This window comes from Typopeltis vanoorti, chromosome 18 (assembly GCF_054136105.1).
Source record: "Typopeltis vanoorti isolate ZY-2024b chromosome 18, IOZ_Tvanoo_1.0, whole genome shotgun sequence".
In the NCBI taxonomy this organism is placed as follows: Eukaryota; Metazoa; Arthropoda; class Arachnida; order Uropygi; family Thelyphonidae; genus Typopeltis; species Typopeltis vanoorti.
Window position 1 is genome coordinate 52,798,605 of NC_143566.1, and position 13,647 is coordinate 52,812,251.

The following is a 13,647-nucleotide window of genomic DNA, read 5'->3' on the forward strand; positions in this document are numbered from 1 at the left end:
AACATATCCTGTTAGAGTTGGCACCACTTGTTTGCCTGTTTCTTCATCAGTTGCTGCTTATAATTAGTGATAGTCATGGGCCAGTTATCTCTGATTGGCTACCAGTGGAGATTGAACTGCCCACCCAGTCTCCAAAAGCTAGATAGGGCAAAAGGCCTTGCATCTATAACGGAATAAAAGCTGTTAACTTGATTTATTTATTTTATTATTATCCCATATATAAACATGGTGGTAAGGTATTGGATCCTAGTAATGGGGTCTGGAAGCCAGAATAGTAAAAAAAGACTCAGGAGAAGGTAGAGCAAAGAATATGGGGGAAAAAGCATAGAAAAGAATGAAAAGTGCCAGTACTATCACTGGGAGCTTTCCTTCACTATCAACATGTGACTCACCTAGAGGGGCACATAAAGGTGAAGAACTTGAGGTCATCCCCAGAAATTGAGTGAAAGTGTAGTCAGGAAGCTTGTGAGGTCCAGGTTTTAGCTTACGGTGTGTGATGAGTGAATGGAATTAATTGTCAGTAGACATTTTGAGTTCATCTTGGGTGAATGTTTTCAAGGGGAGGTTTTATAGATGTTTCATGACCTACAAAGGGTCATTTCTCAGTTGAGTCCTGCCTCCCTGGAGGTGCTAATAATATGTAATAATAATAATAGATTTTAACTTGCTTTTGTTGTAGTGGATATTTTCTAAATGACATTTCAACTCTGTATCTGTGGCTATTTTAATTAATAATCTGACAGACTTCAATTTCTAAATAAAACAAATTTATTCACTTCAGTCAGGGTTGTACATAGGCCAGCTTGAAGAATCTTGTAATAAGTCATTGGTTCTCAAAGGAAAACAAAGGTTTTTTATAACAGTACAAACATTATTTTAATGAGTACATAAAAAATAAATAATTTCATACTGTGTTAAAATATAAATAAATACAGTTTTTATACACACAGAAACTTATCAAACTGGGATATTTTACAGCCCATCATACAAAAATCTGTACAATCCTGCTTGAGATGAATGAAGAACACATAAAATTATGTGGGGAACACTTCTATTAGAAGTGTTATGACAATTTGAAATTGTTTTATATAGTAAAGTCCTTATTTATTGCATGTTTTGATTTGGAAGAGTTTAGAAGAAATGGAATTAAAAATATAATTACACATGCTACATTCTTCTATAAAAGAAGTACTTACAAACATTTGTACATAAATAAGGCATGATACAGTTATCAACTTAATAATGGAACAAATGAAATAGAGTGAAGGAGACATTCACAACAGTAATTCGATAAATTATACATGAGCAGGAACTGATGCACAACGCAGACTTGAGAAGGTCATGGACCTAAAGAGAGAAAAAAAAAAGCTTATTCAAATTATTTGATTATTTTGATAGTTGCAAATCAGTGATGCACAACCATTTTTACACTGATGGAATGCAATCAGGACTGCATATATACATTTCTAAGTAGTGCGAACATTTCTGGCATCAGACACAAATTCTCTACCAATGCCAAGCACATATTTTCTTTAACTTTTTAGCAGTTTGATTTCAGTAACTTCAGGAAATGGAGAAAGAAAAAAGTATGTTTGATAACTAGCGTTAACAGTAACTATATACTGCATTTATGAAGGAGTTTTAAAAGGTAGATTGAGTTATATTGTAATACTATAGTTTATAATTCTTCTGTGATTAAAAAACATTTTAACATCTGATATAAAAACTAGGATTCTTCTAATTGAAATTGGGAAATATTAATATTTTTATTCTTTTGCTCATGAAATTAGTTAAGGACCAGAGGTTGTACATCACTGCTTTTAAATGAATCCGATTTGACATAAGTGAATACAAATGTATATGAATAAAAAAAAAAAATCATAATACTAAGCATTTTTATAAAAAGAGGATCCTCTGACCTGTAAACAGATACTTTACATAATGAAATGAAATAGGACATAATTCACTGCTTGGAAATGTCAAAAGACACATAGTGTGAGGAAATGGCACCCACCTTAATAATTTCACTGAAATAACTGCAGAAATCCTATGAGGCATACTTTCCACAAGCATATGATAGGGATCAATGGGAATTTTGCACCATTTTTACTTTAGTAAGAATGAGTTCCTGGACTGTTGTGGGTTGGATATCCCTTGATCTCACCTCATGTTCAAGTTCATTCCACAGATGTTCAACAGAGTTGAGATCAGGGCTGTTCTGTGGAGGCCAGTCAAGTGAGGTGATATTCATGTTCACAAACCATGCAGCAGCCTTATGACATGATGCATTGTCTTGTTGAAAGAGACAATAGTCATTTCCATAGAAATGCCACAAAGTAGGAAGCATTAAATTGTCCAGAATGTTCAGATACTCTCAGAGTTCATTGTTCATGGCACTACAAACAGGATTATATCATCACCCACCACCTCCGAATTTATTAATTTCATAGTTAGGGTAAGAGACATTCACTGGGCATCTACCATTACTACACGTGTGGGTGTGGCAAATGCCTGGTCAACACCCTCCAATAATGCAGCATGATTCATTGCTCCATAAGTTTTCCAAGCTTCCACGTTCCACTGTATACGCTCTTTGCATCACTGAGGACCTGCATATTGCAGTCCTACCATGTAAATTCATGTTTTGGTTTTGAATGATTTTGTGCAGATGTGTGTTCCAGTCAATGCCTTCTACATTCAGTGTGTATGCTGATGAATAGCAGTTTTTACACATTATTCTTTGTAGCATACTAACGTAGCATTTGGTGCATGTGGTGGGTTGTTCACTATGGGTAGCACTTGCATTTGACTCCCTGCACTTCCATCTTGGTATGGTATCACTGATTTTTGAGGATGGCCCAATTTGCTGAACTGATAGGACTGCAACATGGCATCCTAACACAATGTCTCTTTCGAACTCCAGCACCTCTTTAAAGCTTCTTCTTGCAACCATTTCACCAAGACACAGTTGCACTATCTTGGGAGCATTATATTCCTCCAATTTATTATACTGGCTACAAACATGTGACACAATGCACCTTCTCCATGGGTGTGCCTATTTACTTCTTGCCAAGCAGTGTGCTCTGTCAGCAGCCAGAATAGTTCCTATGAGTCTCAAAATGATTAGAAATTTTACAATATGAAAAGAGATAGAGCACAGTATTTTTCAAATTGTGGTTGGCAGATTCTTCATATGCACACACAGAAAGGTTAATCAGTTATGAATGAGAAATTTAATGTAAAAATTTAATTTTAACTTTATTGTATACACTATTTTAAAAACAGTGTAATCTATTAAGTAAACATTCACTATCATATAAAATAACATGAATATAAATAAATATAATTATATATTTTTAAATATGAAATAAGTATATTCCATTAATAACATTTATGGAATATACATGAATAGGTATATAACTAGGATGTTTGACTTAGGTTTTTGGTTTTTCAATTAAGATGAATGGGCTATTTCACTGAGAATTTGACTTCTCCATTATTCCTGCCTTTTCATATTTGTGCAGTAGTTTCTGAAAATGCTCCATATATTTCAATGGAGTCTGATATTGTCTAATGTAAATAGGAGACTGAGTGTTCTACTGCATTAGTGCAAGACATTGAAACAATATTCTCTGTGAAAACACCAAAGAAAAATTCAGATATAAAGTATTTCAGAATTCCAGTGTTTGCTGATTTCATTGAATTCTGCACTAAGTTCTCTTTTATTTCCTCAATGTTTTCCCCTCTCATCTTTCATTAAAGTCTCAATATTAAATGCTTAATCATTATCATCAGTGTGTTTAAAAATTAGAGCAAAATTAAAATCTCTTCAAGTTTTTAATTTTGCTCTAATTTTCCTTTATTGTCTGATGTCCTGTACCATGAACAAAATTACATTCAAAAGCATTATGTTTCAGAAAATCAATTCCAAATATTACTTCTACATTTGGAACAAGAAAATTGAAACGGAAGCATTTATTTGCTTATCAGCTGAAATTTCTGATTCAAATATGCCCTTTAGCTTAATTGGATAACGTAAAACTGAAATGTCATTTATTAATATTATTATTATTTGATGCCTCCAGGGAATCCAAAGACTCATCGAGGGAGGGCGCTTGCTCCAACTCTGTCTCCACCACTCAATCCACCAACTGACTGCAATTATACCAACGCCATCAACTGCTGACCATCACCATTTCCACAGACGTCCTCCCTCATTGTTTCACTGCTCCACCAACCTTCATCATCTAACACCAACGCCATCTCCCGCCGACTTCCACCACTAGTACTTTCACAGACAATCACAAACTTCCATGCCCACGGCGGGATTCGAACCCGCAGCCCTTTGGCTGGAGAGCGGATCCGCTACCACTAGGCCAGCCAGGCTGGCAATTTAGAATTAAAGTTTTAATTTTGATAAACAGACTATAAGAAATGAGTGCAATATGTGCACCTGTGTCTAGTAAGATTTCAAAAGGCACATTTTCAATAAATCTTTGTAGAACTGTCAAAGGATTATCTCAATTAGCATAAGGAGTAAATACTATATCAAATTATTTTTCAGGGTTTGAGCTGCCTTTAGCTTTATCCATGTCTAATGAGTAGTTTGACATTTCTGTCCTTGCCAGTATGATATTGAAATAATAATTACAGGTGGTCCCCTGGTTATGGATGACCCGACTTACGGCATTCCGTACAGTAAAACCTTGATATAACGGACTAATTCGAGTGAGGGGTGTCTGTTAAATCTGAAAGTCCGTTATATAATAAAGTAGATTTTCCGAATGCATCGGCTGGCATGCGTTAAAACTGCCGCAGAAAGTCACACCACGTGACAAAAGAACCAATTACAGCGTGATTGGTGTGATCACGTGCTAATCATTCACCGAACATGTTTTATGAGCGGCGACTCATTTATGGCGGCTAAATTACTACCGTGTTTTTCCAACATATGGTCTATTCGCCAAAATTTGTTAAAAATAACAGGAAATTAATAACAAAAAATAACCTGTTAATTTTATTTGAAATTAACAGGGTATTAATTTTCGCATGTGACATACGGACCAGAAATTTTGTCTGCTAAATCTGAAGTCCGTAAAATCGAGGGTTTACTGTACTTACAAACGGGCTCCCAAGGCTTCTCCATAAGGATAATTAATAATTTGAGAACTAGTTTCCTCAGGAACTGTGCCTTCAATTCTGTGATGATTTTCATGGCTTCACAGAAGAAGTGGCAATGCACTGCAATTGGACATCAATGAAAATGATGTCATTGATTTACTAGAGTCCCATTCACAAGAATTAACCAACGAAGACTTTATGGAGAGAGAGAACAGCTGATAATATAATAGAAACACAAGAACATGAAGAATCAGAAGATACAGAGCCAATAAAGTTTACGACAAAAAAATTAGCTGAAGCATTTCATCTCACTGAAGCAGGATTTGCTCAGCTAGGTGCAATATCCTAACATTGAGCAGTTTACAAAGGTTTACCGTGCAGTTAGTGAGACCATCAGCTGCTACAAGGCCATTTATGATGAAAAAAATGAAAAAGGCTGTGCAAACAACCTAAGATACTTTTTTTCAAGGACCGACTTTAGTGGTAAGCTCCTCTCCTCTAACAACAGAATCAAATCCTGATTCTCCAGCACCCACTTCATCCTCTCTAGCACCATCTCTCAATTAATGTTAGCTTACCTTCTATTTATGTTTTGTTTGTTTGAATTAAAAGAAAGAACACAATAGTTTCTGTAACTTATAATTGTAGTACAAGGGTAGTATTATTATTACAGTATTACACTGCATTACTATTGCTACATATGAGCCATCATAGTATTATTATTATTATTGTATATGAGCTGTTCATCAGAGATCGAGTTACATACAAATCCAACTTAAAGACGTTCTTAGGAATGTATTTTGTCCGTAACCCAAGGACTGCCTGTATTTCCAATTTTTCCTATATTTTGAGATTTTGTATGTTGGAAACAAAGGTTATCTCTAACACAACAGTGTTTATCAAAATGACTAGCTTTACTGCATCTAAAACATCTTAGACCATATCTCTTTTGAGATGGTTTATTCCTTTAGCTTGGTCCACCTTTGCTACGAGTTTCCCGGTGTTGTACTACCTTATCCCAGTCCTGAAGATATTTTCAGGTGCAAACTTTGTTTGCTCACACTTGGATAAAGGATTAAACTAAATTTATTATGGTTTATTCTTGTCAAGACCATTAGAGATGCAAGAGAACGATTGGTTATCTGTATGATTCTTCAATTTTGTTAAATCGGATATCATCTTAAACAGATGATATCTGATTAAGTTGAATCCGATATCATATGTTTAACAGCAGAGACCAACTGTGAAAGGACAGGAACTTCTGATCCTGTCCTTTCACAGTTGGTCTTTGTTGTCTTTCTATTTCTTTACTAAGAAATGCTTTTAGTTCCTCTATTTTTTCAAAATCATGTAATTTTACTTTGGACTCAGATTCTGGAACATCTTCAGTTAAATTCACAGAAATATCCTTACTGTTTCTTTTTCTTAGTACATTTAATTTTTGAAACTCTACTCTCTCACTTTATCTGTAGTCACTGTGTTTGGAGAATAAGTTTCATTACACTGAAAAGAGTATACCTGTTTAGTGTTTGTGGAATGAAATATATCTCTAAGTTTCTCCTCCTTTTCCCTAACAAGCTGAAGACATTGTTCAAGATTTTTTACTTTTTTTTTTTTTGTACGTTGTTTCTTCAAATTGTTTCTAAGACCATGCCTAAACTGATGAAACAGCAACCATTCTAAAGAGGCTCTCTCTTAAAATGTAACATTAATTGATGAATTTTCCAAATGTAAAGCTCTAATTCTCTCACACTTGAAAATTCAGATATTTGCATACTTTTAAATGTTGCATAACTGTCAGTATATCTCAATAAAGAGGGATGTGTTTAACACGTTCGCTGCCACGCTACTTTGGCATGGTCTGTTCCCCTACGCCGAGTAGTTTTACTTCTTCAAGGTCAGTACGATAATCTCGTTACCGGAGGTAAACGTTCTACGAGTATACTCGTAGTTGGCTTGTACAGAGCATATACGTTCTATGGGAATACACAGTTTTGAAGCTAGCCCCACAAGCCAAGCATTTTCACTTCTTCAAGGTCACTACAATAATCTCGTTCCCGGCGGTAAACGTCCTACGAGTATACTCGTAGCTGGCTTGTGAAGCAGGTTTACCCACTACGAGTATACTCGTAGTTGGCAGCGAACGTGTTAAGAATGTTTTGGCTTTGCCCAATAATTTATTATTATTGCATCTCCATGGAGTCATATCAAATCTTAAAATCCTTAACACTCATGCATTAACAACACATCCTGGTAATGTGTTCCACTCATTGACTCCATATAAAAAAATTATTCCTCACATCCCTCTTCTCCACACTGTTACATAACTTCCAGGGATGACCTCTGGTTCTGCCCCTCTCACCTCTTTTTATAATCCCTTCTGGATTAATCTGATAAAATGTTCTCACCAACTTAAATGTATCCATCATATCACCTCTCTTCCTCCTATCCACCGATTTCAACTTCAACCTCTCTCCACAGCCCTGACATTGTCTTAGTCACTAGCCTCTGGACCCCCCCCCCCCACTATCTCTACAACACATTGAAAACCAGGTGACCAGATTTCAGCAAAATAGTCCAAATGTGATCTGACCAGTGCTTTATACAGTGGCACAACCACTTCTTTATCCTTACATGTTAAAGTACTTCTTATCACAGCAGCACAGATTCGGGGAAATTTTTCTTTGATACGGGACCAACTTCGGGTGGCTATAAAAAGATTTAGCATCTAATATTGAGTATATTTTAGATCTTGAAAGAAGTATTTCAGTTACTCTGGACAACGATTTACTGGATATTGTTCTACATGTTTCTAAACATGTAGAACAATAGTCGGTTAAAGAATAATTTCTTTAACCGACTCTTATGGAAGACAATTCTACAGATTGATGTAAAAATATGAATCATTATATCATAAGTGAAAATTTACTGCTTACAACACTCCTACTAAACAATGGGTTATGAATATTTCTGGACATCTGTTGTCTGATGTTGAGACTAGTGTGTTGGCTAGTGACCATGATTTTGCTGTGGTACCTAAATCCATTACGTATCTTGATTTTTTTTGCATAATATCGAATGCAATCTGTCAGTCCCGCCAAGCGAAGATGCTAATAAACTAAGCTCTGAAGTTGTTGCTTTTACTCTTTAAAAACAAATTACCTCCATGTAATTTATCTAGTACTGAAATCTGTGTGCTACTTTCATTAAGACAAAAGTACCATATATCTATTTCGAAAGTGGATAAAGGAAAAGCTGTAGTGGTAATGAATAAGGTAGCCTATGTGAGGAAGATAGACCGAAGTTATTATCCTATGCCGGTCTGGTTGTTTGAGTGGTTAGCATATCTGCTCCAGCCAAAATGCTATGGTTTGAATCCCACTGTGGGCATGGATGTTTGTGATTGTCTGTGAAAATACTAGTGGTGGGCAGTAGATGTTTGTGTAGGTGCAGTTCACTCTAGTTGATAGATTGAGTGGTGACGACAGAAAGTTGTAGAGTAGGTGCCCTCCCTCGATGAGTCTTTGGACTCCTTGAAGGTATCACATAATAATAAAAATCGCAGATTAAATAAGTTCCTTGATGAAGTCGTTAGCTGGGATCAAAATACTTTGTATAAATTAACTGCCCATTCCTTGTTTATATGGTCTCCCAAAAATTCATAAATAAGGTTGTCCTGTAAGACACAGCGTGGATTATATTGACTCTCAAATGTATAGAATTGCTAAATTTCTTTTCATTTACTAACTGAACATATTGGACAATCCAGATCATTTATCAAGAATTCCACACATTTTCTCTAAAAAAAAAAAAAAATCTCAAGAATATTCAAATACAAGAGACTGATATGTTTCAGCTTTAACATTGCTTCTTTACTTACCAACATTCTGTTATCTGACACTATTAGGGAAATCATCATATTTACTATATGATGATTTCTCTCATGATGTTGTGAAGATTTTTGCATATGTTGTACAATCAGGATATTTCAACTGGAAAAATGAGATCAATAGATAGGTTGAAAACACTGTCAAGGGTAGCCCTCTGTCTCCACCTTTGGCAAACTATTTTTTGAATTATTTGGAAGATTCCTTGTTCTCATCCATTCATCTCCCAACTCTCTCTGTTTGGCCTCATTCTGAAAACGAACTTACCACTTTCTTGCAATGGATCAATAGCCTTCACCCACACATTAAATTCACTATGAATTAACCTCTTAAAATAAAAAAAATTAGTGTTATGAAGTGTTTATTAATAGAGCACTTAATATGTACTCCTCTCCCTCAAGCTTACAACAAAAACTTCTATCAAAATTTGAATGGAATTAAATGGTTACAATCATCAAATCCAACAGATAATTGACTCCTATGTTCCAACACCTAAGGATTCTTCAGATGTAGGGTTCCAATCTCTGTATATTTCTGGTATCTCTAAACCTATTTGTAGAATTTTGTAGTATTTTTTTTTATTCATAGGAAGACATATTTTCCTATCAACAAAATTTCTCATCTGTTACCATCTACAAAAGAAAAACTGTCACCTCTGTGCAATGAACATTAATATTGCATTGAACACTTGAAACCTCAAAAGTCTGGTCTCACACAGAATACTATTGACATCAAACACAGTATCCAGAGGATGAAGCTCATCTTCTCCATAGAAGTCTCTCTCCCCCAAAAGTTCAGGAGATTCTCATTTTATGGAAAAATCAAAAATAGTTTAACATTATTTTCTAGCTTGTGGCAACTGTGTTTAATTGGTATACACTGATTGTTGTATGTACCTTATATAAATTAAAGATGCCAAGAAATTATATTCTTAGTTTCAACCTTTATCCAAGTGTAAGCAAACGTGCTTAAAGTAACTTCACTATTGGCTACTTGCATATAGAGGCTAATGACTTCACGTCAGCTGCTTTAGTATCCCATAATGCAAAGTACATATCCTTACAGACAAGTATAATGCAATGCATTATGGGAAGGGTCACTACCCAGACCAGTTTTAGCCTTTATTGAGGCCTCATCATTGGGAACCAGACCCAGAAGTGATACCAAGGTTGAAGTAATGCAGAAGTCATACTGCCATATCTTACTACTAAAATTTTCTGCATTAGAGATAGATATTGAATTTTTTTTTTACTTGGTTATATTATAAATTAAAGATGTTAAGAAATTATATTCTTGATTTTATCATTCATCCAAGTGTAAGCAAACAAAGTTTGCATGTGAAGTAACTTCACGATCAGCTACTTGTATATAGAGGTTACTGACTTCACCAGTCTAGGTAGTTACTCAGATAGTTTCAAGCCTTTCCTCTGTTTTTGACAGTATAATTTCTTGAGTTAAGTATTTAATGGTAAAAGATGAAATGGTCTGATGAATTATTATATGTGATGCTCCTAAACTGCACCATTATTAAAAAGTTAAATTGTCTTAATCCATCCATATTAGAAATGAAACCTACCTTAGTATAAAAATAAGTTTCGTTCTAGTTTCGACGAAAATTCAAAGATCGGCTTCGGTAAAGACATTAAGCGATACTTCAGCTTTGCTCTCTCCTGAAGCATCAGATACACAAAGTGTATACTGACCCATATCAGTTGTAAGGGTATTGGGGATAGTAAGGGTGAAGCGACGGCCCTCTTTACTGAACTGATAGTGAGCATTCTTCTCATCAATAACTTTAGCATCCTTTATCCATGTTGCTAAGAAGGAGAAACAAATCAGTAAAGAAAGCTGCAAATCAAATTTCATAAAATATTTTAATATTATTTATTAGTATTTTTTTGTTTTAGGAATTTCCAGAATTTATAAATAATTCAGATATATCAGTCCATCATAGAATATTGAGTTTTAAATTACACATATGATGATAATATAGTTTCCTTAACCTTTAATTAGTTGCATGGGGTTTATTTTGACCCCAGCCATCATTCAAGTTTGATTTCTGATAAAACCAATGATGGGTTTTTGTTGCGATTTGAGTAGCTGAGTTTCTTACTGCCCCCCACACCATGGTGCTGATGTTGATGATTGGTAGTAGAGGTTTGGTGTGGTGGTGGAGATGGAGAGTTGCGCAATAGGTGTCCTCCCGTGATGAGTCTTTGGACTCCTTGGAGGTGTCACGAATAATAAAAACTACATAATTGAGTATTTTTAAGCGATTTTTTTTTTTTTTTTCGATTTTGTATTTTATTACATATTTTCTTGTTCTAGTCACAATGATTACATTTGTTGACACTGAGTTTGCCATTACCAAAGTAACTCAAAGCATTTTGAGCTATTTTATTAATAAAATTGTGGGCTACTGACAGTACCATCTTAACAGTATTGTAGGCCCCTGGGTAAAGCAATGCACTGAAGGCCCCTACCACCCACCAATGGTCAATAAAATTAAGCCTATAGATTTATTGATACTTTTAATCAATGTTTAAACACTGATTTTTAGCTCAGTGTTCCAGCAAGAGGTTGAGTAATTTATACACTGCCAAGAGATTTCTCATGAACAATATGGCAGCATGGAACCCCTGGGTACCTGCCCAGTGTGCCCATGCCTTAAGACAGCCCTAGTTACTAATGATACAGGGATAGAACTATTTCGTATGTCTATGTCACAACAATGATTCTTATTTATTTTGAGAGTTCTGCAGTTTGACAATATCCATGACCGAGAATCATGAAAAGAATAGGGCAGGTTGGCTCCATTTTGCAAACTGGCTGCACTGCTTTCGGAAAATTATAAAAAATTATATTGTCTATCCAAGTTTTAGACAACTGATGAACATTTAGTTGCTTTTCGTGGCAATGTGTTTTTCACCAGTATTCGCCAAATAAGCCGAACAAGTATGGGCTAAAAGTTTTTGCTATGGTGGATGCAAAAACGATACCTTTTTTACATTTGAAATTTACATCGGCACTCAATCTGATGAATCTTTCAAAAATTCGACAGAAGCAATAGTCAAGAGACTGATTACACCCATCACTGGGTGAAACACCACAGTTGATAACTGGCATTATCTTTGTTCAAAGACCACAAACTGACTTTGCTGGGTACACTACATAAAATAAAAATGAAATACCACTCAAGTTTCAATCTAATAAAACATGAGAACCACACAGTAGTTTATTTGGTTTCACCAGAGAATTGACTATGAAATCTTATGTGTCCAAAACGTCCAAAGGTGTAATTCTTATTTCTTCCCTGCACAGGGTATCTGAAATTATTATTATTATTATTATTATTCAGGCCTCCCACGATAAGTCTTTTGACTTATCGTGGGAGGTCCTTCCTAAGAAACACAAAGTCTATCAAGACTCATCAAGGGGAGGTCCCCCCCCCTAAGAAACACAAAGTCTATCATACTACTCCTTGAACTCATTGACTGTTCTCGCTCTCACCACGCCATCAGGCAATGCATTCCATGGTTCCACCCTCCATGCAAAGAAACCACTCCTCACCCTCTTGCTCACAGTTTCCTTTCATAACTTCAAATGATGAAGAATGTCCAGAAAATAAGCCTGAAATAATAAAATTTTATAATTCTACAAAAGGGAATGTTGATACATATGATAAAACGTGTATGACATATAATCCTGGAAAACACACTAAAAGATGGCCATTGATGCTGTTTTTCCATTTCTTGACTGTATCTGCAATAAATGCATATGTTCTGTATAATTTTGGACTACCTAAGAGTTCTAAAATGAGCAAATGGAACTTTCTAAAGAAATTATCCATGGAATTGACCAGACCATTTCAAAACAAGCGTTTAGATATTTCACAAGTATCAAGGGATGTCTGGAAAAAGCTATGAGAAAACTTGGTTATTTCAGAAGCTCCACCTGGAAGAACCAGGCACTTCTGGATATTCCTGGGGTCGATGTGTAATATGTCCAAGATTGAAGGATCATCAAATAAGATCAAAGTGTGAAAAATGTCTCAACTTCATTTGCAATGAGAATTATTCAGTAAGATGCAATTATTGTATGGAAAATTAAGACTGAATAAAAATGTTAATAAAGCAATATTAATTTTTTGTTTATTTCATTTTACTCACTATAATCAATCTTATGAGAAATATCATAAGCCTGAATTGCACCTCCATAGTGCAATTGGAAGAATGATGATATGTTGCACCCTTCGATTGGAGAAGGCATGTTTGATTCTCATTGTGATGAGAATAATCTTGATATGTGTTTTTTCAATTGAAGGTGAGTTACGATCTCATATGGATGTAGAAGGGATTTTTCTCCCAGAAACTCGGGTTTTTCATCCTGCATACAGACAAAAATACTAGAGGTGGTTGACAGTAGATGATGGCAGCAGTTGTGGTTCACTGTAGTTGGTAGATTTAATGGTGGAGATGGAGAATTGTAGAGTAGGTGCCCTCCCCCAATGAGTCTTTGGACTCATTGGAGGTGTCACATAATAATAATATTATTATTATTCATGACACCTCCAAGGAATCTGAAGACTCGTCGTGGGAGGACACCTACTGTACAATTCTCCGTCTCCACTACTACACAG

At 35.3% G+C, this 13,647-nt stretch overlaps 1 protein-coding gene across 1 annotated transcript in view; it reads right to left on the bottom strand.

The window, feature by feature from the left end:
• Positions 1–750: 750 nt before the first annotated feature.
• The window catches only part of LOC150096673 (twitchin-like), a 2,440,784-nt gene continuing 2,427,887 nt past the window's right edge, over positions 751–13,647 (bottom strand). The window contains exons 131-132 of the mRNA XM_090408679.1: positions 10,585–10,825; positions 751–1,347 (exon numbers count right to left, since the gene is read on the bottom strand). Of these exons, the coding sequence (XP_090264805.1) occupies positions 10,626–10,825 (200 nt within the window). The 3' untranslated portion in view covers positions 751–1,347; positions 10,585–10,625. The remainder of the gene's footprint in view (positions 1,348–10,584; positions 10,826–13,647) is intronic.